At 44.7% G+C, this 22,835-nt stretch overlaps 2 protein-coding genes and 1 long non-coding RNA gene across 3 annotated transcripts in view; 2 read left to right on the top strand and 1 right to left on the bottom strand.

The window, feature by feature from the left end:
• Positions 1-1,428, top strand: part of PHGDH (phosphoglycerate dehydrogenase) — a 31,257-nt gene extending 29,829 nt beyond the window's left edge. The window contains exons 11-12 of the mRNA XM_020900704.2: positions 22-259; positions 1,115-1,428. Of these exons, the coding sequence (XP_020756363.2) occupies positions 22-259; positions 1,115-1,269 (393 nt within the window). The 3' untranslated portion in view covers positions 1,270-1,428. The remainder of the gene's footprint in view (positions 1-21; positions 260-1,114) is intronic.
• A 5,300-nt stretch (positions 1,429-6,728) lies between these two features.
• HMGCS2 (3-hydroxy-3-methylglutaryl-CoA synthase 2) overlaps positions 6,729-22,835 on the bottom strand; it is a 25,353-nt gene continuing 9,246 nt past the window's right edge. Inside the window, exons 3-10 of the mRNA XM_020900705.2 lie at positions 20,713-20,838; positions 19,968-20,132; positions 18,042-18,207; positions 15,413-15,583; positions 14,096-14,202; positions 13,366-13,491; positions 12,004-12,115; positions 6,729-7,173 (exon numbers count right to left, since the gene is read on the bottom strand). Coding sequence (XP_020756364.1) covers positions 12,009-12,115; positions 13,366-13,491; positions 14,096-14,202; positions 15,413-15,583; positions 18,042-18,207; positions 19,968-20,132; positions 20,713-20,838 — 968 coding nt within the window. The 3' untranslated portion in view covers positions 6,729-7,173; positions 12,004-12,008. The remainder of the gene's footprint in view (positions 7,174-12,003; positions 12,116-13,365; positions 13,492-14,095; positions 14,203-15,412; positions 15,584-18,041; positions 18,208-19,967; positions 20,133-20,712; positions 20,839-22,835) is intronic.
• LOC139035110 (uncharacterized) lies at positions 7,166-14,408 on the top strand. The gene is made up of 2 exons (XR_011487621.1): positions 7,166-11,295; positions 14,054-14,408. It is a non-coding gene; the product is annotated as an uncharacterized lncRNA (long non-coding RNA).

The raw sequence follows: 22,835 nt of genomic DNA, 5'->3' as shown, positions 1-22,835 counted from the left end.
CTCTTTGCCTCCTCTCTGCAGGTGACCACCTCCTACAACCCTGCCACACCAGGGGAGCAGGACTTCGGGGAATGCCTCCTGACCGTGGCGCTGGCCGGTGCCCCCTACCAGGCTGTGGGCTTGGTCCAGGGCACCACGCCTCTGCTGCAGGCGCTCAACGGAGCTGTCTTCAGACCAGAAGTGCCTCTCCACCCTGGCCAGCCCCTGCTCATGTTCCGGGCTCAGGCCTCCAACCCTGCGATGCTGCCGACCATGATTGGTGAGGAGGGCCTGTGGGGCTGGCCAGTGCCCTGGAGGCAGGGACGGCTGTGTGTGTGTGCGGAGGTCTCTGTCCTGGGATTGTACTTTGTGGATTTCTGCCTCCTTCAGCCCCTCTTCATGCCTGCAGGCCTCACTGGATCTGCAGCAGGTTCCAGAACATATGGGGCTGGATGTGGAATTGCGAGATTAAGTGCCTTATCTGAGATTGCAGAGCCATGTGGCAGGGGTGGGACCCCAGAGCCCCTGTTACTAGCCAGGTGCTTACCACATTAAGGACTCAGTTTGAGACTGCCTATAGAAGTGTATCCTGGAGCTCAGAGCCATTGAGTTGCAGGTTTCCTGACAGCAGGGCTGGGTGGTGGTCAGCCTGATACAACAAAGCCTTTCTGAGCATCCCCTCCAGCAGTCGTGGGCCTGCCTCAGGCCCCTGGCACCAAACCTGCTCGGGGTCCTGGGGCACTTCCAAGTATGACAGAGTGAGTGTCCACAGGCCTCACGGGGCCTGATATCAATGTCCTTGCCAGATGCCAAGAGGAACTTTCCCCTGCTTTTCTCCCTTGCTGATGGTCTGGTTAAAACTGCCAGCCAGCAAGTCCAACTGGTGGCTTTGGCTCTTTGTGGCTAATCTTCCCTCCCCTGCCTTGTCTGATGGTCAGGGTGTTCCTGAAGCTACTGGAATAGTGAGGAAGCTGGCCAGAGCCCTTTGTTCCCTCGGTCTCAGCTCTTCAATTCTGAGACCACCACCCCTGTCGCAACATTGATGTCGGAAATCAAGACTTGTGAGCCTGCTTCCAGCCTCCTGCTTCTCCTTCCCCTGTGCCTGGTGCTAACCAGGGGTTTCTTTTACTTCCAGGCCTCCTGGCAGAGGCAGGGGTGCAGCTGCTGTCCTATCAGAGCTCCGTGGTGTCAGATGGGGAGACCTGGCACGTCATGAGCATCTCCTCCCTGCTCCCCAGCCTGGAGCCCTGGAAGCCGCACGTGATCGAGGCTTTCCAGTTCCGCTTCTAACCTTGGGCTCTCCTGTCCCAGCCTCGTGGGATTTTCTGAAGAAACATATCCACTGGGAGAGGAGATCCACATTTCTGGGGCTGACCCTGCTTGTGTCTCCTCTGTCTCCTATCTTCCTACGGTACAGCAATGACCTCCCAATAAAGAGCCTACCCTCTACTCTCTGGGCAGTTTTCTGTTGTCATTACCCGGAAGAGCCACCAGAGGGCATCCGCGGGCAGCCGTGGGGCTGGGCTTTGGCTGCAGGCGAGAAGGACACAGACCCATAAAGAGGGATCTAGGTGGGTGGTCTGCATATCTGAGTGGGGGTGCTCTGAAGAGGACCCGTTCCCTGTGCCTCAAGTTTATAAGAGACATTTTTATAAGAACAAACCTCAAGGATTTGAGCAAGTCCCTGTGTTATTTTGGAGTAGGAAATGGCAACCCACTCCAGTATTCTTGCCTGGAGAATTCCATGGACGGAGGAGCCTGGTGGGCTGCCGTCCATGGGGCCGCAAAGTCAGACAGGAATGAGCGGCTAACTAATCTAAAATGCTATTTTAGATCGCCCTTCCGCCTGGGAATATAGATGCACACTGATACATGTAACTCACCAAGCATGTCAGCATTGTGTGCCGGGCATTGGGTCAGGTGCCCCGCCCAGGGGGAGGTTTATGAGAGCTCAGGCTGCTTCCGCAGACATCTCCCTCTGCTGGGGGACAGCTCCAGGTCACTGGAAGCAGTGAGGACACAGCCACAACAGGTGTGTGTGGATTCTGTTGAGACCAGAGGAGAAAGGCATTTGAGTTGAGGATGGTGGCTCCCAGGAGATGTTTGGAAAGGTTTCATAAGAGGAAGAAAGTGTGAGTAAAGGCACGGGCCTGAGGATATTTGGCAAATTCACAAAGCCAGTTTCGTACGGTGTGTGCGTGCGCATGCTCAGTCGCTTCAGCCGTGTCCAACTCTTCACATAACCTGCCAGGCTCCTCTGTCCATGGGATTCTCCAGGCAAGAATACCGGAGTGGACTGCCGTGCCCTCCTCCAGGGGATCTTTCTGACCCAGGGATCGAACCCACGTCTCTTGCGTTTCCTGCTTTGGCAGGCAGGTTCTTTACCACTAGCACAACCTGGGAAGCCCCAGTTTGGTATGGGAGAGAGAGTATATCACTTGATTTTAAGATTTTCATGAAACGTGTCAGAATAGTTAGTACTCCTGTGCCTTAAGGGTTTCACCTTTTGAGGGTTGTTCTCCATCAGTAAGGGATTGTCTGTTCCCACCTCACACCCAGCAGCACCTGTCTTGGAGACTTCCCCAGGCTGAGAAGGCCCGATACAGGGTGACTGATTGCCACTGGCAGCCGCAAACCCATTCCTGTGGCCTCGGTGCTGTGACTAAACTGAAGGTCGATAGAAACTCCGCCTGTAGCCACTCACTGTGCTGACACCTGCCAGGAGCTCCTAACACGTGTCAGGGCCTTGCACACCTGGAAGGGGATGACTCGGGTGTGAAGAGCAAGGCGGCTTGGAGCTGCTCTACCGTGAGCACAATGTTTCATTCCCTTAAGCCTTTCTTCCCTCATCAGTAAGAGGGACGGTGGATGAATGGATAACAAGAGATTTGTGGCAAGTGCCCAAGGCACTTGGTAAACATTGGTTCCTTCATCCATAGGCCTTTCTTTCACAGCAGATGAGCAGGTCTCACTCAGGGCTCTTACATAGAATCCTGTGCACCAAAGGGCCCTCCCTTTGCCCTAGTAGTAATGTTTTGCTAGATCTAGACATTGTTGTCCTGACATCAGACAACCCATTCCCTCCAAATGGAAAGAGATCTTGCATAACTTGGCATCTGGTTGTTGGGTGGGGTGGGGGTGCCACTGGAGCTCACTACTAGCTAGAGATGGGCTGGGATTGATGAAGTTAAACTTAGTTAAAAGTAATGTTGAGCTCAGAGGCTTCTCTTGGTAGCTCAGTGGTAAAGAATCCACCTGCCAATGCAGTAAACATGGGTTTGATCCCTGATTCAGGAGGACCCCCACATGCCACAGAGCAACTAAGCCCGTGTACCGCAGGTATTGAGGCTGTGCTCTAGAGCCTGGGTACCACAACTCTTGAGCCCATGTGCTGCAGCTACTGAAGCCTGCATGCCCTAGAGCCTGTGCTCATCAACAAGAGAAGCCACTGCAATGAGAAGCCCGCATACCACAACTAGAGAGCAGCCCCTGCTCGCCACAACTGGAGAAAGCTGAAGCTCATGCACAGAAATAAAGACCCAGCACATCCAAAAAAAAAGTCGAACTCAACTTCCAGCTTCCCAAACTCCTCTAGACAAACCATATTTTGTGTTCTAAGGTCAGAGCAACCCAAAGTAATTTATGCTTACTCACGTAATTTAGAAACCCAAAATTACTTGAACAGCCCCCAGTATCTTCCTAGACATGAGAGGCCAGTGAAGGCATGGGACACATTTACACTGCATCACTTTGTCCACATAAATGCTCCTAAATTTAAAAAGGCAAGTGTGTTTAAGATCCAGCTGGTGCTGGTTACTCCTTCACATTAGTTTGTGGTTTGTGGTGTCTCCACACGGCCTAACCTTAGAGTGGAATTCCTTCTTGTGTACCTTGGCTGGTAAGCTAGGGTTTGCTTCCCGTGGTGGAGATAAATACTGGGACAGGAGAGAACTGGCTTCAGAATGCTGACTCCTAGAATTTTGAGGTTTAGAAATGTGTGCATGTGTGTCCAATATGTCCTCTGAAGACAGGAAGTTGCCTCATGGTCAGTAGACTGGCTCACTGTCCACATCTGTGTTTTTTTTTTTTAATTAATTCATTTTATTTTTTGACTGTGCTGGGTCTTCGTTGCCATGTGCAGAACTTTCTCTAGTAGCAGCAAGTGGGGTCCAGGTGTGGGCTTCTCCTTGTGACTTTTCTTGTTGTGGAGCACAGCCTCTCAGGCATGCGGCCTTCAGGAGTTGTGGTGCACGGGCTTAGCTGCCCCATGGCATGTAGGATTCTCCTGGACCAAGGATTGAACCTGAGTCCCCTGCATTGGCAGGCAGACTCTTAACCAGTGGGCTGGCCACCAAGGAAGTCCTCCACATCTGTTTTAATATGATATGTAGGTATTCTTGATTGAGATGTATAAAACAGGCCACAATACCCTTACCTAGTCATCAGTCCATCCTCTTTCCTGCTCTAGGTTGTCCTGGGTGACTTTTTTTGCCCACATAGGGAAGTTCTTTATCTGCATGATAGTAGCTGACCTTAAGATGAAAATAGTGACGGGGCAACTGAAAAATCATTCCCTTATCTGCTGACCTGACAGGAGGAGTGGGCTTTCTTCGGAGTCCGTTCTCATGAAGTGGATCCAGAGTTACCAGAAGAAGGCCTAGGGCTTAGTATCAGAGTTGGTGACGTGGAGGAGTTGAAGAGGCTGGGAGCCTCTGTCTGTGCAATGGTGACAATGACCAGTACCCTCCTGGGTGCCCTGCAGCCGAACCAGGGCTCACGCTCAGCTGGCACCCTATCTTCATTGTTCAATACTAATATTTTTAACATCACCCCCACAGAGTGTCCAAATGCCTCCCAAGTGGAGGCAGGCCTGCTTCCAGCACTGGGTGACCCAGAAGCTGCTAAGGCCAACGGAGGCAGATTTAGCACCAAGACCCCCCACTGAACCATACGGAGGGAAGGTGAGGCCCCAAGTTCCCTTCTTCAAGAATTCAGATGACTGTCACACGAAGTGAAATAAGTCAGACAGAGAAAGATGAATATCATACAATATCATATTGCCTGGGGGCTTCCCAGCTGGCTGTAGGGGTAAAGAACCCACCTGCCAATGCAGGAGACATAAGAGAGGCGAGTTTGATCCCTGGGTCAGGAAGATCCCCTGGAGGAGGGCCTGGCAATCCACTCCAGTATCATATTACTTATACGCAAAATCTAAAAAAAATAATAATAATTTTTTTACAAAACAGAAACAAACTCAGAGACTTAAAGAATGAATTTATGGTTACCAGGAGGGAAGGATTGGGGGCAGAGAGACAGATTGGGAGTTTGGGATTGACATGTACACACTCCTATGTTTAAAATAGATAACCAACAGCAGACTAACCACTGTATAGCATAGGGAACTCTGCTTAATATTCTGTAATAACCTAAATGGGAAAAGAATTTGGAAAAGAAAAGATACATGTATATGTATAACTGAATCACTTTGCTGTACCCCTGAAACTAACACAACATTGTTCATCACCTATGCTCCAGCGTGTATATATATGTATATATATATGAGAACTCAGGGGAGTATGGGCTTTCCTCCCATGGCGACAGACACTACAGCAGGGATTTTAGGAAAGGTGTACATTGTCCTGCCAGGGGTGCCAACCAGACTGAGGGCCCCCAAACAGCTTGTGAGGAGCAGGCAAAGGTTGGGGTGGGGGGTTTGTGGGTGGCAGCTGCAGCTTGTGTAATAGGGCAGGAGTTCAGGGAGCACCCGGAGAGAGACTGGGAAGGGAGTCAGCGGATGCAGGCTTAGTGCCCGCGTTGGGGTTTATCTTGGATTTTCTGGCACCTACTGTGAAACGAACAACAGGCGAGAAGTCCAGAGGGTAGAGGGGGGCGGGAGGAGCAACTCTTTCCCACGTGCTCAGTGTCCTGTGAACCCTACGGCTTCCCCCCAACCCCCAGTCCTCCTCCCCCTCCCCCCCCAAACCGTCTTCCCTCCTCCACAGTGCCCCTTTCTCGCTGGGGTGGTGGAGGAGACTCTTTATGAGGAATTAACTGGATGCTTCCTATTCCCCTTCTCAGCTCCATCCCCTCAGTCCCAAGCCATTGTTATTTTACAAAAAGATTCCAGATGAAGCAGTGTCCCAACCCATGGGAGACAAAAGATCCTCTAGTGGAAAAATTTCCGGCTAGGTATTGAAACTTTTTTTTTTGGCTGGAGGAGCCAAAAATGTAACCGATTAACCTCTGACCTTTGTTTATTTGTGCAGAAAACACTGACAAGGCATGAGACCAAGGGACTTTGATCCTCAGCTCCTAAAGTCAACTCTGGCCCCTGTCTCCGTCTGCTGGCCCTGTAGGGTGTCTATTTATTTGGCTATGCTGGGTCTCAGTAGGGGCCAAGGGATTTTCCATCTTTGTTGCAGCATGGCCTGGGAACTCTCAGTTGCGGCATGCGGGGTCTAGTTCCCTGACCAGGGATTGAGCCCGGGCCCCCTGTATTGACAGCATGGACTACCAGGGAAGTCCCCGGAAGGTGTCTTTAGATTAGGTAAGGAAGCTGAGAGTGGAGGTTGTGTTTCAGCCTGAACCTCTCAGAGAGTGGAGTTGAAAGGGCCAGAGGGAAGATGTGAGGTGAGCGCTTAGCGAGCTTACTGCCGTGGGGCTGCAGGTGGAGAGTGGGGCCTCAGAGTCTAGACTCGGGACAGCTGCTGCGCTGTTTGTGTCCTAGTTTCCAAGAAACACAGGAGCCATTCTCTCCTTCTTTGCTTTTTAATTGTGTTCTTTTAGCTTAGTGCCAAACATGGAATTTAGAAATTCACAGAAACCCTAAGAAACAAAGTCATAACAGCTTGGAAATGTAATAATAACAATAATGACAAAGCCATAACAAACGAGAGGCGAGCTATCTGGATCTTGAAGGAGACAATGGAGCCGCCACACTTCCGGTCTGTGATTCAAGGCTGAGTCTCTCCTCTGTCCCGCCACCTCTTCACAGAGGGCTCTGCAAGCCCGTGACAGTGATTGCAGCAGGGAAAGGCAGAAGGACCCATTAAGGATGGCCCCTCACTCCATGGGGCCAGTGTTTACAGGCTGCTGTGTCCAGTGCAATCTATTTACCAGCTAAGAGTGGGGGGTTATACAGTTGAAAGAGGGCAGATGTTCTGTAGCACTTTTCCCAGGAAACTCTCCACAGATCTGTAAAATTTAAAGAAACAAAAGAAGGACATCAATCATGAGTCTCACCCTGGGCAATGCCATTCCCACATCTGCTCCTTGCCGAAGGCGAGCTCTCCTAAACTGCATCTTTAGGTCTGGGTGTTCCACTGTCCCTTGACGAATGGAGTATTTCCTGCCACATCGATAAGCAAGAATGTCACAGTCATCAGCAATTCCAGCCTTCCAGGACACTCAAGAAGGAGAAGAATACCTGGCAGACATCAGGGGAAGCCGCTGCCTACAGGGGGCCCTGAGGAACTCAGGATGTGAAAACACAGGATATGGGGCCCCAGATAACTGAGATGCATATGAAAGGAGTGATTTCAGTAAGCCCGGACTCTTGCATCTTCCCATACACAGAAACAATAAAGTAAGAAAGACTAGAGATCTCTTCAAAATAATTAGAGGTACCAAGGGAACATTTCATGCAAAGATGGGCACAACAAAGGACAGAAATGGTATGGACCTAACAGAAGCAGAAGATATTAAGAAAAGGTGGCAAGAATACATAGAAGAACTATACAAAAAAGATCTTAATGACCCAGATAACCACAATGGTGTGATGACTCACCTAGAGCCAGACATACTGGAGTCTGAAGTCAAATGGGCCTTAGGAAGCAGCACTACAAACAAAGCTAGTGGAGGTGATGAAGTTCCAGTTGAGCTATTTCAAAGCCTAAAAAATGATGCTGTGAAAGTGTGGCACTCAATATGCCAGGAAATTTGGAAAACAGCAGTGGCCATGGGACTGGAAAGGGTCAGTTTCATTCTGACCCCAAAGAAAGGCAATGCCAAAGAATGTTCAAACTACCACACAATTGCACTTATCTCACATGCTAGCAAAGTAATGCTCAAAATTCTCCAAGCAAGGCTTCAACAGTATGTGAACTAAGAACTTCCAGATGTTCAAGCTGGTTTTAGAAAAGGCAGAGGAACCAGAGATCAAGTTGCCAACATCCGTTGGATCATAGAAAAAGCAAGAGAATTCCAGAAAAACATCTACTTCTGCATTATTGATTACACCAAAGCCTTTGGTTGTGTGGATCACAACAAACTGTGGAAAATTCTTACAGAGATGGGAATACCAGACCACTTTACCTAACTCCAGAGAAACCTGTATGCAGGTCAAGAAGCCACAGTTAGAACCAGACATGGAACAATAGACTGGTTCCAAATAGGGAAAGGAGTATGTCAAGGCTGTATATTGTCACCCTGCTTATTTAACTTATATGCAGAGTACATCATGAGAAATGCTGGACTGGATGAAGCAAAAGCTGTAATCAAGATTGCCAGGAGAAATATCAGTAACCTCAGATATGCAGATGACACCAATCTTATGGCAGAAAGCTAAGAGAAACTAAAGAGCCTCTTGGTGGAAGTGAAAGAGGAGAGTGAAAAAGTTGGTTTAAAACTCGACATTCAAAAAATGAAGATTATGGTATCTGGTTCCATCACTTCATGGTAAATAGATGGGGAAACAATGGAAACAGTAAAAGACTTTATTTTCTTGGGTTCCAAAATCACTGCAGATGGTGACTGCAGTCATGAAATTAAAAGACGCTCGCTCCTTGGAAGAAAAGCTAGACAGCATATTAAAAAGTAAAGACATTATTTTGCTAACAAAGGTCAGTATCATCAAAGCTATGGTTTTTCCAGTGGTCATGTATGGATGTGAGCGTTGGACCATAAAGAAGGCTGAGCGCCAAAGGATTGATGCTTTTGAACTGTGGTGTTGAAGAAGACTCTTGAGAGTCACTTGGACTGCAAGGAGATCAAACCAGTTAATCCTAAAGGAAATCAGTCCTGGATATTCATTGGAAGGACTGAGGCTGAAGCTCTAATACTTTGGTCACCCTATGCAAAGAGCTGACACATTAGAAAAGACTCTGATTCTGGGAAAGACTGAAGGCAGGAGGAGAAGGGGACAACAGAGGATGAGATGGTTGGATGGCATCACTGACACAATGGACATGAGTTTGAGCAAGCTCTGGGAGATGGTGAAGGACAGGGATGCCTGGCATGCTGCAGTCCATGGGGTCACAAAAGAGAAGGACACTACTGAGCAACTGAACAGCAACAACAACAATGCACAGAAAAGAGCTCAATTCCTTAACTTGGGATATCTGCTTTCTTTTAACAATAATTTCTTGATGCTCGGGCTACTGCCCTTTGTTTTAAAACACACCTACATAATCTGGCTTCTTCTCTCACCTCCTCAGACCAGTTCCCTCACGTTTACTTGAGATGCTGTCTCCTTGACTTGAAGTCCCCAAAATTCCCACTGGATAAAACATAACTCTCAACTTTTAGGTGGTAGCTATTTTTCAAGCCAACACCCTCTAGCAACAAACCTAGACACCTGAGTGCCCTGAGCCCACTGCCCCAGGAGCCAAGGTTGCGAGATGGGCAAGGTCCCCATGACATGTCCTGTCTGTGAAGGGAGAGGAGAGTGGGCAGTGCAGAGCTAGAGCTCCGCAGAGCATCATGCTGACATAAAATCTTTGTTTCAGCTAACATCTCATGGTGTAGGCTCGCTATTCCTGTGAGACGAGGATGAGCTCCAGCTTTTTTCTTCGTAGATACAATGCTGCCTAACCTTGTGGACTGGGCGTCCCTGATAGCTCAGTTGGTAAAGAATCCACCTGCAATGCAGGAGACCCTGGTTCGATCCCTGGGTTGGGAAGATCTGCTGGAGAAGGGATAGGCTACCCACTCCCGTATATTTGGGCTTCCCTTGTGGCTCAGCTGGTAAAGCAACCTTCCTGCAGTGCAGGAGACCTGGTTTGGGAAGATACCCTGGAAAAAGAAAAGGCTACCCACTCCAGTGTTCTGGCCTGGAGAATTCCATGGACTGTACAGTCCATGGGGTCGCAAAGAGTCAGACACGACTGAGTGACTTTCACAACCTTGTGGACCAGGAGACAGAGAGAACCTAATTTGGAAACTCCCCCTTGAAAACTCCCAATTCTCTCTCTCTTTCTCCCCCCTCTCTCTGTTTTTGTTGACTGAACTAGCTTGATATAGTTAATGACTCCCTCTTTGCCACTGACTTGCCCTTAAGAATCATATTACAAACATACAACAGATAAGCAAACAGTTGACTCCCAGGTAGGGCCAAAGTCTGAAGAGTCTGTTGTGGAGCCTGCTGCCTGGCCTGTCGGCCCCCTTGCCCACCCTGCCTCGCCCGTAATATCTCAGGCCACACTTCAGCTGCCCCACAGGGGCCAGAATGCTGGCAGGGGTTTGCAGTGAACAGAGGACACGACTTGCAGTTGCCCTTTTTTATCTGGGTGTCTCATTTACTTGGGACTTCCTTCTCTTTCCCTGCTCCCTACCCTGGTCTTGGCAAGCTTTTTTAGTCTTCCCCCTTCATATTCCAAAGTGGGGGGAAAATGTAAAAACCAGAAAAACATTTGGCACAAAAGAATTTGCTTCTTGCTCTTCCATTCTGCTTATCTTACCAATTTGGAAGATAAACTGAAGGCAGATTCCTGGGTGGGTGAACTACAGGATTCTAATTCCCACTCTTTGATTTTCCTTTAAACAGTACCAAAGAGAATTCTCTTAGTTCTCTTTCTGACTCAGTCCTGCTCCATCAAACTCTTCTCTCCTCACACCCCTCCCCACTTACTCCCCAAATCTCACTGTTTCTCCCCAGAAGAAATCGCACGAAGGAGGGATTGCTCACAGCCCCTTAGCCCAAGGCTCTCTCCAGCTGGCTCTCCCAGAATCCCCAGCACCTGCTACGTTATGAACCTTCTCCAACACTGGTGTGGACCTTCTCTGATGCTGTTCACCTTTGTTACTGACTCCCCCTTTGGAGTACTGAGTTCCACAGTCTCAGGTTCACATCCCACTTCCCTTTACAGATGCTAATTTTGTTTCTATCAAGCTTTTAATGCTATCAACCTTCTTATCAGGAGGAGATCAGATGAACAAGTTGAGTCTTTTTTCAGATGCAAGATTTAAGGACATGCCCGTCCCCCAGCTTTTGCCTTTTGTAGGCAAAGAACCCCAAGAGCTATACTTGGTCATCATGGTGCGAACTCCCCACCTCTGGCCGTTTTGAAAGCTGCTGATGGATGGAACGTTGCCTGTCATGTGAGTAAACAAAGGGTGTCACAGTGTCAGACTGCAGCCCTCTCATGTGAGCCCTGAGGAAACGTGTGAAATCTTGTGATATCTAGCCCTAGATAGCTGAGGTGTATATCAAAGGAATGATTTCAGTGAGCCCATACTCTTGCATCTTCCCAGATGCTGAAAAGCTAGAAAAGTCGGAAAAGTGCCAAGTTCCTTAACTTGGGATATCTGGTTTTCTTCAGTTGGCAATCATCTTTTGAAGTTCAGACTCCCTACCTCTCGTTACAAAGTTTCTATATAACCTGATCCTCGGAGCAGCTTTCTCAGTTACTTGAGATGGTGACTCCCAGACTTGAAGTCTTAAAAATTCCCACCAAATAAAACATAACTCTCAACATTTAGGTTGTGAATATTTTTTTAAAACTCTCTGGCCTTTTACGCTCTCAGAATTCCATCTGTTATATAACACGGGAGCTCAGCTAGGTGCTCTGTGGTGACCTAGATGGGTGGAATCGGGATTGGCAGGTGGGAGGGAGGTCTAAGAGGGAGGGGATATCTGTATACATAGAGCTGATTCACTTTGTTGTGTAGCAGAAACAAGCATAACATTGTAAAGCAATTACATTCCCAATAAAAATATAAAAGAAGTGGAAAAAAAAAAAAAAAAGAACTGCACCTGTTGCCCAGAAGAAAAACTTTAAGCCACTAATACTCCAAAATTTCACTCACCACCTTTAGACGGGACGCCGGGCATACTTTCGGCGATACAGCTCATCCACTCGCTCCAGGTACCAAGTGCCTGGGAAAAGGCTGTTTTTGTCACCAGGTGGTGAGAAGTTCACTGTGGAACGAGAAGGAAGGCAGTATTCACAAAGGGCTCTATGGGGCTGAGGAAGAGAAAATGGTAACAGGGACATCTAGAGCTTCATGTGGAGCTCTCCTGGTTGTGCTCTAAGGGGTGGTGAGGTCTCCTTGTCTGCACGCAGCAGAGCTCCGGGATAGCAGAAGAACCAGAAGCAGCTGTCTTATGGCTAGTACCTAAGACTTGTTGACTAGAAATTTTATTATAGGATATACTGCTTTCCTGCAGTAAACAGGAAATCCTCCATTGAAATCTTCCTCGTGTCCTTCTACTGAAGGTACTGACCTTGAGGGGTACCTCAGAGCCTCATGTTTTCTAATAGACACTTCCTTCCTAGCCCGAAGTTTTCCAATTCTGATTCTCTGTAGTATTTCAAAGCTTTGTCCATTAACATTCATCTCAGAGGCCTTATTTTTATATTAATTGTCTTCTTTTTTGGTCTAACCTGTCCCCGGTTCCAGATAAAAACTGACTAACTACTAAGTCTAGGGTTTTCTTTGAACATTCTCAGTTCCGTAACTTCAGTATTCTTTTCAGTGCAAATCATGGGTCCCAAGTTTTGCTTGAAAAAATATGGTTTCCCTGGTTTAAAAATCACCCTTTGGTTTCTCCAGTCTTAAATTTAGCTTTGGTTTACTTTTCCTTTGTTGCTTTTTGGTGGCAGTAGTTTGTTTTATATTTGATAAGGAAAGGAGGTGACTGGAAGGAAATGGTAGAATTTGCCAATAACATCATTCATTAATTAATTCATTAATCTCTGGCAATCCTGCAAATTTGGTATGGTTTTAGAAAGGAAGCAACACAGAAAAGTTCAATAATTTTCTCAAAAATAGAGGGCAAGTGTCATAGGTCAGTTTTGACTTGGATTTCTGGCTCCAAAGTCTGGGCATTTTCAACCATTGCTCAGATACTATCAATAATTTCAAAGACCATACATCTGGCTTCCACGGGACTTCATTATCCAGTATGTATCCTGTTTTGGGTGGCTATCTATGTTTTGTACTGGGAAGCCACATGCTGCCTCCTACCTCTTCCCAAGTCTGCCTTCTGCTTCCCCAGTTTGTCCCCCTTTGCACCAAACAAACCTTTTTCCCAATCATATATCATAGAAATCATCACTCTCACTTGCTATATTCTAGACTTCTGATGAATTCCTGCCACTCAGCTACTGGCATAGAAGCTGAGAAAAATTGCCTACTCCTCCTCTCTTTCCACCTTTCTTTTCTTACTCTTGTGGTAGTATTGTTCTCTTTGGTTCATTATTTCTGTGAACTCCTCAGGAGACACACGCTTCCGGGAGGCAAGACGTTTCTGCAGGTCTGATGCACTGGTTACCAGCTTCTCCAGCGGGGACCCTGGGAAGCAAAGGCAGACTCATAAACTTACATCACTGTCATCACTGCTACCAATCACGAGTCCAATATAGAGTCAGCTCTGTGGAAGCTGCTGCTCCAAGGAAAAGTGCTCAGCGTATGGCTTAGAATGTCAAGAAATGATCAAGATCATCAAACACAGCGTTAGCAAAAACTAAGGCAGACCTTCATTTAGCCAAGGTGTATCCCATTTAGTGCTTTGATGTACGCCCTTGATTACATCCGTCATAAAATAATCAGCACATGTTTACTGGATATTTCAAACCCATCAACTTTTCTTTAATCAGTTGTAATCAAACCATGACCACCTCTTGCCTAGACTATTTGTTGAAACTAACTAACTGGTTTCCCCATATACACCTCTGTTCCTCAACAATCTAGTCTCTAATCAGTAGCCAGGGAAGTGCTTTGAATACATAAAATAGACAAACCCAGTCTATTGCTTAAATCCCTTCAGGGCTTTCCTTTGTTCTTAGTCACAACATAATTCTGTCAAGATGGGAGCTTTAGTAGTGGTGAAGCAGAAAATGGTTTCTTTTACCAGACGAAACTGGCCAGAAGTGCCTGATCAAAAGACTGGACTCACCCAGAGAAGCATCCTGGGACACCCGGAAAGAAAAGAAACTTGCTGCCAAACCAGAGCCATAAGAGAAGGCACCAATCCTGGAGCCAGCCAAGTCTTGGGCAGAGTGACTACAAGGAGAGAAATCAAAGCCCAGGAAAGCACATCAGCGTTACATTCTGCTCTGCAAATAAACCACCAATCTAGTCAATCTCTTGCAACTAGGAATGGGCTCTGGGCACTCTACGCAAAGAGGGAGTTTTGGAATTTCCTGGGAGTAGGCCCAAAAGGGTGAAAACTTGCCAAGAGGAGAACAGCTAAAATCCAAGATACAGAAGTCACAGTGAGCACAACAGAATTTCTGGGGTATAAAAGGAACTTCCCCCTACCCATGAAGACAAGACGAATTCAGTGAACTCTGTAGTTGCCTCCAAGTGGGGATCAGACCACTGTATTCACCTCAAGGCTCCCATGTTGATTGGCAATGCTTCAGCAGTTGTAAATTTTTAAGTTATCTCCTCGTTAGTAATAATCTGAACAAGTCCAATCATACTTGTATATATTTTTTCTTTTGTTATATACATGTACTATATTATAAGTATTTTCTTATAAACTCCACAAAATTGAATATCTATAAAAATAAAAACTAACACTGGGGCACCTGCTGAGCTTTTACTGTTTTAATTGCTTTTGATATTTAACATTCACCAAAATTTTAGACGGTAGGTATTGTTATTATACAAATTTTATAGTTGGGAAAAATGAGGACCATAATAGTCATTTTTCCAAGGTCAAAGTTAGTAAGTGGTAAAGAAATTTGAACATGAATTGTGGGTTCAAAAGCTAGACTTTCTTAATCACAATGCTTTACTGAGTACAGACATTTTAAATGGATGAGATAAAAATACGCATAAAAGTTCTCCTATTTTCTTGATGTATCCAAATAGATCTTCCACATCTGCTGGCATGATACATGCATTTCAGTTTGGAAAAAGTGTTATTCATGTCTGCCAGGCTCCTCTGTCCATGGCTTTCTCCAGGCAAAAATACTGGAGTGAGTAGACATCCCCTTCTCCAGGGGAATCTCCCCTACCCAAGGATCACACCTGGGCCTCCTGCATTGCAGGCAGATTCTTTACCATTTGAGCCACCACGGAACCACTGTTTAATACTGATGGTCAATCTACCCACACATACACCTTTGAAATACATTTCTTTCATTTTCCTTCCTTCCTTCTTTCCGTTTTGAAAAAAACATGTACGAGAAAAGGAATGAAACTCGGTTGACCCTTCAGACCAGAGGCCAGAGTAAGAGGAGGTGGGGACAGACGCAGTACTCACTGGGCCAGAAGTGAGGCCAGGCATCCATATAGGGATGAGGTGTACATATTCCCGTTGTACGTGGAGAGGTAGAGGGAGTTCTTGGTTTTCTTATTGAACATGTCCAGAGAGGCTTTTAGAAATGCTTTATCTACCTCCTTATTGGTGTAGGTGTCTTCCAGCTTTAGCCCCCTGTGAGGCAGTCAAAGGAATAGGCCATGTGAGAAGCCACATGAAGGAAGAAGGCAGCAAGCAGAAAGTATAATAGCTACTGGAGAGAAGACTTTGGAACACATGTTTTTATTATAGAATATTTGTAAATACAGAAAATACAGAGGAAGTGTCACTAAGAGTCTTACCGCTCAGAGAGAGAGCATCAGTCATAGTTTTCTTATGGAATCCACTCCAACTTTTATAGTTTATTGAAAAATAACACCAAGCTATACATTCTTTTTAGCATGCTTTCTTAACTGATTTTCTCTATAACATGAAATCGTCTCCTATAGCATTAGTTTTAAAGACTGCCAAGTAGACCATGATAGGATGTAGCCCTCTTTAAACAAACTCCCCATGTCTATCCTCATTAGCTGAAGCACTGAATAGCTACATGGTTTTTTTTTTTTCATGAAACAAATATTTTTTTCAATTAAAATATTTTTATACAATTTTAAAAAGTTATTGTCCGTTTACAGTTATTACAAAATGTTGGCTATATTCCCCATGTTGTACAATACATCCTTGTAGCCTATTTTATACCATTGTATATCTGTTGGAGTGTACCACTGATATCTGTCTGTGCTCACTCAGTCGTGTCCGACTCTTTGTGACCCCATGGACTGTAGCCCACCAGGCTCCTCTGTCCATGGGGATTCTCCAGGCAAGAACACTGGAATGGGCTGCCATGCCCTCCTCCAGGGGATCTTCCTGACCCAGGGATGGAACCTGCGTCTCTGGTGTCTCCTGCATTTCAGGCAGATTCTTTACTGCTGAACCACCAGGAAAGCCTGATATCTGTCTAATGGAGTGGTAGTCCACTGTATATCTAAACCACATCTTCTTCCATTGTTCATCTATTAATGGACACTTAGGTTGCTTCCACACCTTGGCCATTGTCAATAATACTGATCTGAACATCAGAGTACAGGTGTCTTTTCAAATTAATGTTGTTGTTGTTTTTTTATCCAAATGTATACCCAAGGGTGAAATTGCTGGGTCATGTGGTAGGTTTTTGGGGTTTTTTTTCCCGCTTTTTTGAGAAATAACTACATGTTCTTTTAAACAGGTGAAATTACTGAGCCAAAAGTTATGCACATCTTTAAGGCTTTTGATTTATGTTTCCCTATTACTCCCCCAAAGCCGTTCACTATTGTTCATTTTCTCATAGCCTTAAGTCTGGGTATTCAAAAATTTTAAAGGCTATGTAAAGAAAACATTAGGCTTCCGTCCTAGCTCAGTTGGTAAAGAATCTGCCTGAAATGCAAGAGACCTGGGTTCAATCCCTGGGTCGGAAAAATCCCCTGGAGAAGGGTACAGCAACCCACTCCAGTAGTCTTGCCTGGAGAATCCCCAGAGACAGAGGTGCCTGTGGGCTACAGTCCATGGGGTTGCAAAGAGTCAAACAGGACTGAGTGACTAAGCACACACATAAAGAAAACATTAACCTGTTGATATGCATTACTAATGGGCATGCACATTAAAAAATATGCATATGGGCATTTCTTCCCCGAGGAAATTTCTTGTCCATATCTTCTATTTAGTGGGTTTATCTTATTACTCATGAAACTTTCATATATTAAAAATATTAGCTTATTATTTTTGGTATATGTTAATATTTTTTCCATGGGGCAAGTCTTAGAAGTAGTGTTTGTGCTAACTTTGCTGTTTTGATTAGTTAATAGCAGGGTTAGCGGTAGTAGTTAGAAGTGGGGACAAATGTTGGTAGAAAACTCTAAAACTTGAAATGAGAAGATACCAAGAAGAAAGGGAAAGATTCCCTTCCCAATGAGATCTCTTTGTGTCAAAGTTTCTATTTTTCTAAATGCCTTGGAGTATTGCATCAATAAACAGCATTCTCCCTGCTTTATTGACATCCAAGGAAGGGAGTATGTTGGACTATCCCTTTTTCATAGATGAGGGGGTGGAGGCAACAAGTTAGACATTCTTTAAGGCAATGGCAAGTGAGAATGAGACCAGACCTTCCCCAAGTTGCCATCCTGCACTGTGATTATTTGCTTCTAGGTGTTTCCGTACAGACTGTGAGATCCTCTAGGCAGGGAGCATGGAGTCACACCCACTTTTATGTCCCTAGAGTTTCATATGATGCCTGACACACAGTTGATATTCATAACATGTTTATTGCCCAAACGAATTAGGCACACTCCCTTTCCCTTTTTCTTATTCTCTGAAACTTCCTCAAGTCACCTGATTGACAGGTGCCAGCAGGGTCCCTCTGCTCCCTGAGATACAAGGTGGGGTCCTTATGTAGACAATAACCCAGTAACCCACACGAGGACTTGATGTCATTTCTACTATGTTAGAGGATTGTTGTTTTTACCCCACAGGAGTGGCTAGTCATCCAGATTCAAGGCATGAGGGAGCCCCTTCCTTCTCAGCCCTCCTAGCCTCTGGGCTCCTCCTGAAGAGGACTCACCTGAAGGCCTCCAGCCCCTTGTAGATGCCAGTCTGTGTGTCACCACTGGCCAACAGGAAGTCATTGAACATCAGGCGGGCCAGGGATTTCTGGACTAACTTGCAGAAAGGCGTGTGAAAAATCACATACTGCAAATCATCGAGAGTGAAAGGCCGATCGATGCCAGCTGGAAGAAGAAGTGTGAAAGCAAGGATGCAGTGTGACCCTTTCCAAGATCTACCTGTTCTAAGGCCTCCCAGAGAATGAGCTCCTACCTACAGTCAACACACAGCTTGTTCATTTTACAAGCATTTTACTAAGCGCTTTCCCAGGTGGTGCTAGTGGTAAAGAACCTGCCTGCTAACACAGAGATGTAAGAGACGTGGGTTCAATCCCTGGGTCGGGAAGATCCCCTGAAGGAGAGCACAGCAACCCACTCCAGTATTCTTGCCTGGAGAATCCCCATGGACAGAGGAACCTGGCAGGCTACAGTCCATAGGGTTGCAAAGATTCGGACAGGACTGAAGTGACTTTGCATGCACACTACTCATAAAAAAAGGAAAAGAAGTAAATGTTTTCTTCCTTTCTGCCATTGCCAACTTCTGTGACAGATAATTCCTCAAATCAACCTCATATGGTATTATTTTCTCTATCTTCCAGAGGAGAAAACAGGGTCTCCAAAATACGAAGCTAAGTTACGTGTCTGAGGTCACTCAGCTTGAAAACAGCTGATTTTGGCTTTAGGTTCCAGTGTCTCTGACTCTACACTCCAGACCCTCTTTCACTCCAAAGAGAAGTGCAATGCGCCCTCTCTCCTTAGGAAGTTTACAGTTTGGTGCTGAGATTCAAAGCAGCATTGATCAAATTCCATATGAGAATGAGGGGTAAAATTAAAATGTCATGAGTTCAGAGGGTGCCAGAGCAATTGTTGTTTAATTGCTAAGTTGTGTCCAACTCTTTGGGACCCCATGGACTGTAGCCCGCCAGGCTCCTCTGTCCATGGGATTTCCCAGGCCAGAATACTGGAGTGGGCTGCCATTTCCTTTTCCAGGGAATCTTCCCGACCCACGGGTTAAGTCTCCTGCATTGCAGGTGGACTTTTCACCATCTGAGCTACCAATTAGCCAGTAGCAATTTTACAATGGGTGGACAGAGGCTGAGAGGTCTAAGTTGACTCCTTTCTCATGGGGGCAAACTGCATTCCACCCAGCGCAGTGGAAAGGGCCAAGATGTTTTAGGCCACCCCTAGAGCATCTGTGCTCTGATGCTTCAGCACATGCCTTTTCCCACGCTGAAACCTGCCTTTTTCAGACACCCAGCTAGGCATAGCCAAACAGATAAGAACCTTTTTATTTATTTTTTTTAAGGTAGGTAAGTTTCTCTGTATTTTTAAAATAAGATTTGTTTCTTATCTGATTATGAAACCAGCACATATTTTTTTAGCAGAAAACTTCAGAAACCAAAGGTGAAAATAAAATTAACTTGCAGAGCTACCATGCAGAGAAGGAAAATTACTGATAACACTTAAGTATATTGAAAATATAGGTAAGAGTTTTCAACATCAATCAGACTTTAAAAGGTGGCAAACTATAAATTGAGTCAGATCACTCCTGGCTTCAACAGAAATGAATCCTGTCATCCACAAGCCATGGTCATTCTGACTCACACACTACCTCCCCAGATGGTTGACACCTACAGGCTTCAGGTAGGTTAGGGTTGTTTACTTTCTTTCACTCAATTCAAGTTAAAGACAATTTCATACTTGACTTTGGATGACTTCCAAAAGGACTTCAGCCTAGACCCAGGGAAGCATGTAAGAAGAAGATGTGAACTAATTCTCTTGAGATCATTTGCAGAGGTGAAATGAGGCCTTGTCTTGAGAGTTTAGGACACGCTCTCAGCCTCATGTAAGCAGAGTCCGTGACTTCAGCCCTCTGAGCCCCATACCTTGCTTCCACTGCTTCTCGATCTTTTGACGGTAGAACGCGTAGCATTTGTCCAGGGCCCGTAAGTAGCACTGGATGGAGAGCTTCCCATCCACCAGTGGGTACTCTGAAGTCGCATCTGGTTTGTAGAAGTCGTACACATTCTCCATGTGGGTTCCTCTAAGCCCTGGTGAAGCACACAGAGGGATTCAGAAACTGCACAGTGAAGCCCACATTGAGCAGAGAGGGTGGGAGACCCATGTACAAGCAGCCCCCTGGTCTTTATCTGTCTCATGCCCAAGCCCAAGGCCCACTGATTATCCTCAGGTGTTCAAAGGGACTTAATTAGATGAATGCCTTTTTATAAGTGAGATGTATATTTCTATTTCCACACCTATATGGGCTTAAAGAAATCTGGAACAGACTCCGAAAGTCTCAAAGGACAGCTCTTACTTTATATCCAATTATTTGCTTTCTTTTCAATGGTCAGTTTAGCTCCCAAAGGGTCCTTTTCAGCAGCACAAATGCCATTCAATCCAAACCCCATTATCCTGATGTGTGATGGTGTAGATGAAGCCACCTTGCTGATCCTTCTCTTCCCTTTCTCCCTGCCCTCTGCTCCCCAGACTAGTCTTTGGAAGGCAAGCAGTTTCATCCACAAGTCCATCCTTCAGCCCTGAATATGCCAGTTTGGAATTAAGAGCTAAGCATTTGGCCATGCCATGCAGTCCCCTCGTACGGAGTTTACTGCACAGTTTACTACAAACCTCTCTCGAGGACCAGAGGGGCCTCGGGCCCAACCAGCATTGCCACAGCTCCAGCCCCACCTGTGGGGCGAGCGTTGCCGCTGGGGTAGACGGCAATGTCCCCACAGACCACCAGTGCATAGCGACCTGTAAAGAGAAAAGAAATAATTATTATTACTGCCAAATCTCCAGTAGAGTGAAAGCCTCCTCTATGCCAGGCACAATTTTAGGTACTGGCAATAGATCACTGAACCAAAATAAAAATTCGTGCCCCCGTGAAACTCACACTCTAGCGAAATGTAAATGACATTGCTTTGGAAATGCAATGTCAAAACTCTGTGTTCTCTGACTCAGGCTATAAAAATTCCTCATTTGTTCAACAAAAAAATTCATAAATTAGCACTTTTGAAAATAATTTAGGTTTGTACTCTTTGTAGTGCTATAGTGGAAATTCTTCCCAAATCACAGAAGGCCAAAGGATGGGAAGGAAACTAATATTTGAAATTCTAGACACCAGTTATCCTCAAACAATCCTTTAAACAATCCATTGAGTCAGGTAATGTCCACACTTTGTAGAGGAGGACATTGCCTTCCAGAGAATTCAGGTAATTTGTCTAAGGTCACCTATTTAGTGAATATGGAATTTTGTATTCAAACTCAGTTCTGACTGGATCCTAAACAAGGTGCTTTGAAAAACCTAGTACCACTTTCTTTGTGAAAAGAATTAATGTTCACTAATCACATTTAATGTAGATGATCTATGAAGCTACTTTTATAATAGGCAGATAATTATTCAATAAATAATTGTTGTCTTGAATATTATTTGTTACTTCTTCTTCTAATACTGCTTGCTCCTAAATGTAGGTATGTGGAAAGACATGGCAGTGCTTTTGGTATTCTGCCTAACCTGTTGGAAACAGTTATCTCCTCTTTAAAGACAAAGGAATTGGGGCCCAGAGAACGGAAGTCACTTGCCTAAAGTTACACAACTAATAGATGATGGGATAAGGATTTAGTCAGAATTCCAACCCAAATTCACTGAAACCCAAGAATTTTCTGATAAGATTGTTTAACCACTCCAACAAAACAGTATTTTTTTCTCCCTAATTTTATATATATGAATATAAAAATAATATATAGAAGTATAAGATAAATATATAATAAATAAAAATAACATATATAAGCAAAATTTATATGTTATATAAAGTTTGGAAACTATAGAAGAATATTTATTAATACAGGCCATTAAAGAAGAGATCAGTAAATTTGATTATCTAAAAATGAAAACCTTCTATTAGAAATACAAAAGACAAACTGGGGATGTATTTATAATATTTACAGCCAACAAAAAATTATTTTCCTTTAGATAAATGTCTCATCAGAAAGGTCTATAATAGGAAAATGGCCAATAAAAATCATAAAAATATCAAAATTCTCTTATAGTAACAAAGGAAAATCAATGATACTATACTTTACTTATTAAACTGACAAAGATTAGAAAGTTTGAAATTAGAAAGTACATTCCAACAAGTTAGTACATTTTGAAGAACAATTTGGCACATTCTATCAAACTTTTTAATTAAACAATCCTGCAATTCCACTTCTAGGAATTTATTCTTACAACATATAGTTATGAGCATGCAAAGCTACTGTCTTAAATATTAACACTTTTTATAATAATTGCAAAAAATATACAACAATCTAAATATCTATCTATATGGGACTGAGGTTTGGTGTACCCATCAATAGAATTTATAACGTCTTTTAAAAGAATGAGGTAGACCCTATATGTATCTAGAGATATCTATAGACTAACCTCTAAGACATAGTAAAGATAAGGAATAATGTGCAATATTAAAAAATGAATATATAAGTATATGCTTACAGGGATATACATAGAAAATTTCGAAAGAATCCATGGAAACTATGAGGATTAAATTCTGGGAATTGGTAATGGGGTGTCGAAAGGAATTTTTTATTTACTTTGAACCTTTTTGTCTATCTATGTACACACACACATATATACATATACACTGTAGGTTTCATTTACCTTCATAATAAAAGGCAAGGAAAAATGAGGTCTCTCAGGCAGTACAAGCCAGTACCACTCTTTCCTTCCCCCATACCCTGCTGTCTCTCTGGAG

The sequence above is a fragment of the Odocoileus virginianus genome, chromosome 5 (genome assembly GCF_023699985.2).
Source record: "Odocoileus virginianus isolate 20LAN1187 ecotype Illinois chromosome 5, Ovbor_1.2, whole genome shotgun sequence".
NCBI lineage: Eukaryota > Metazoa > Chordata > Mammalia > Artiodactyla > Cervidae > Odocoileus > Odocoileus virginianus.
Note: the sequence above shows the minus strand (reverse complement) of the source record. Positions and strands in the feature narration are given on the sequence as shown.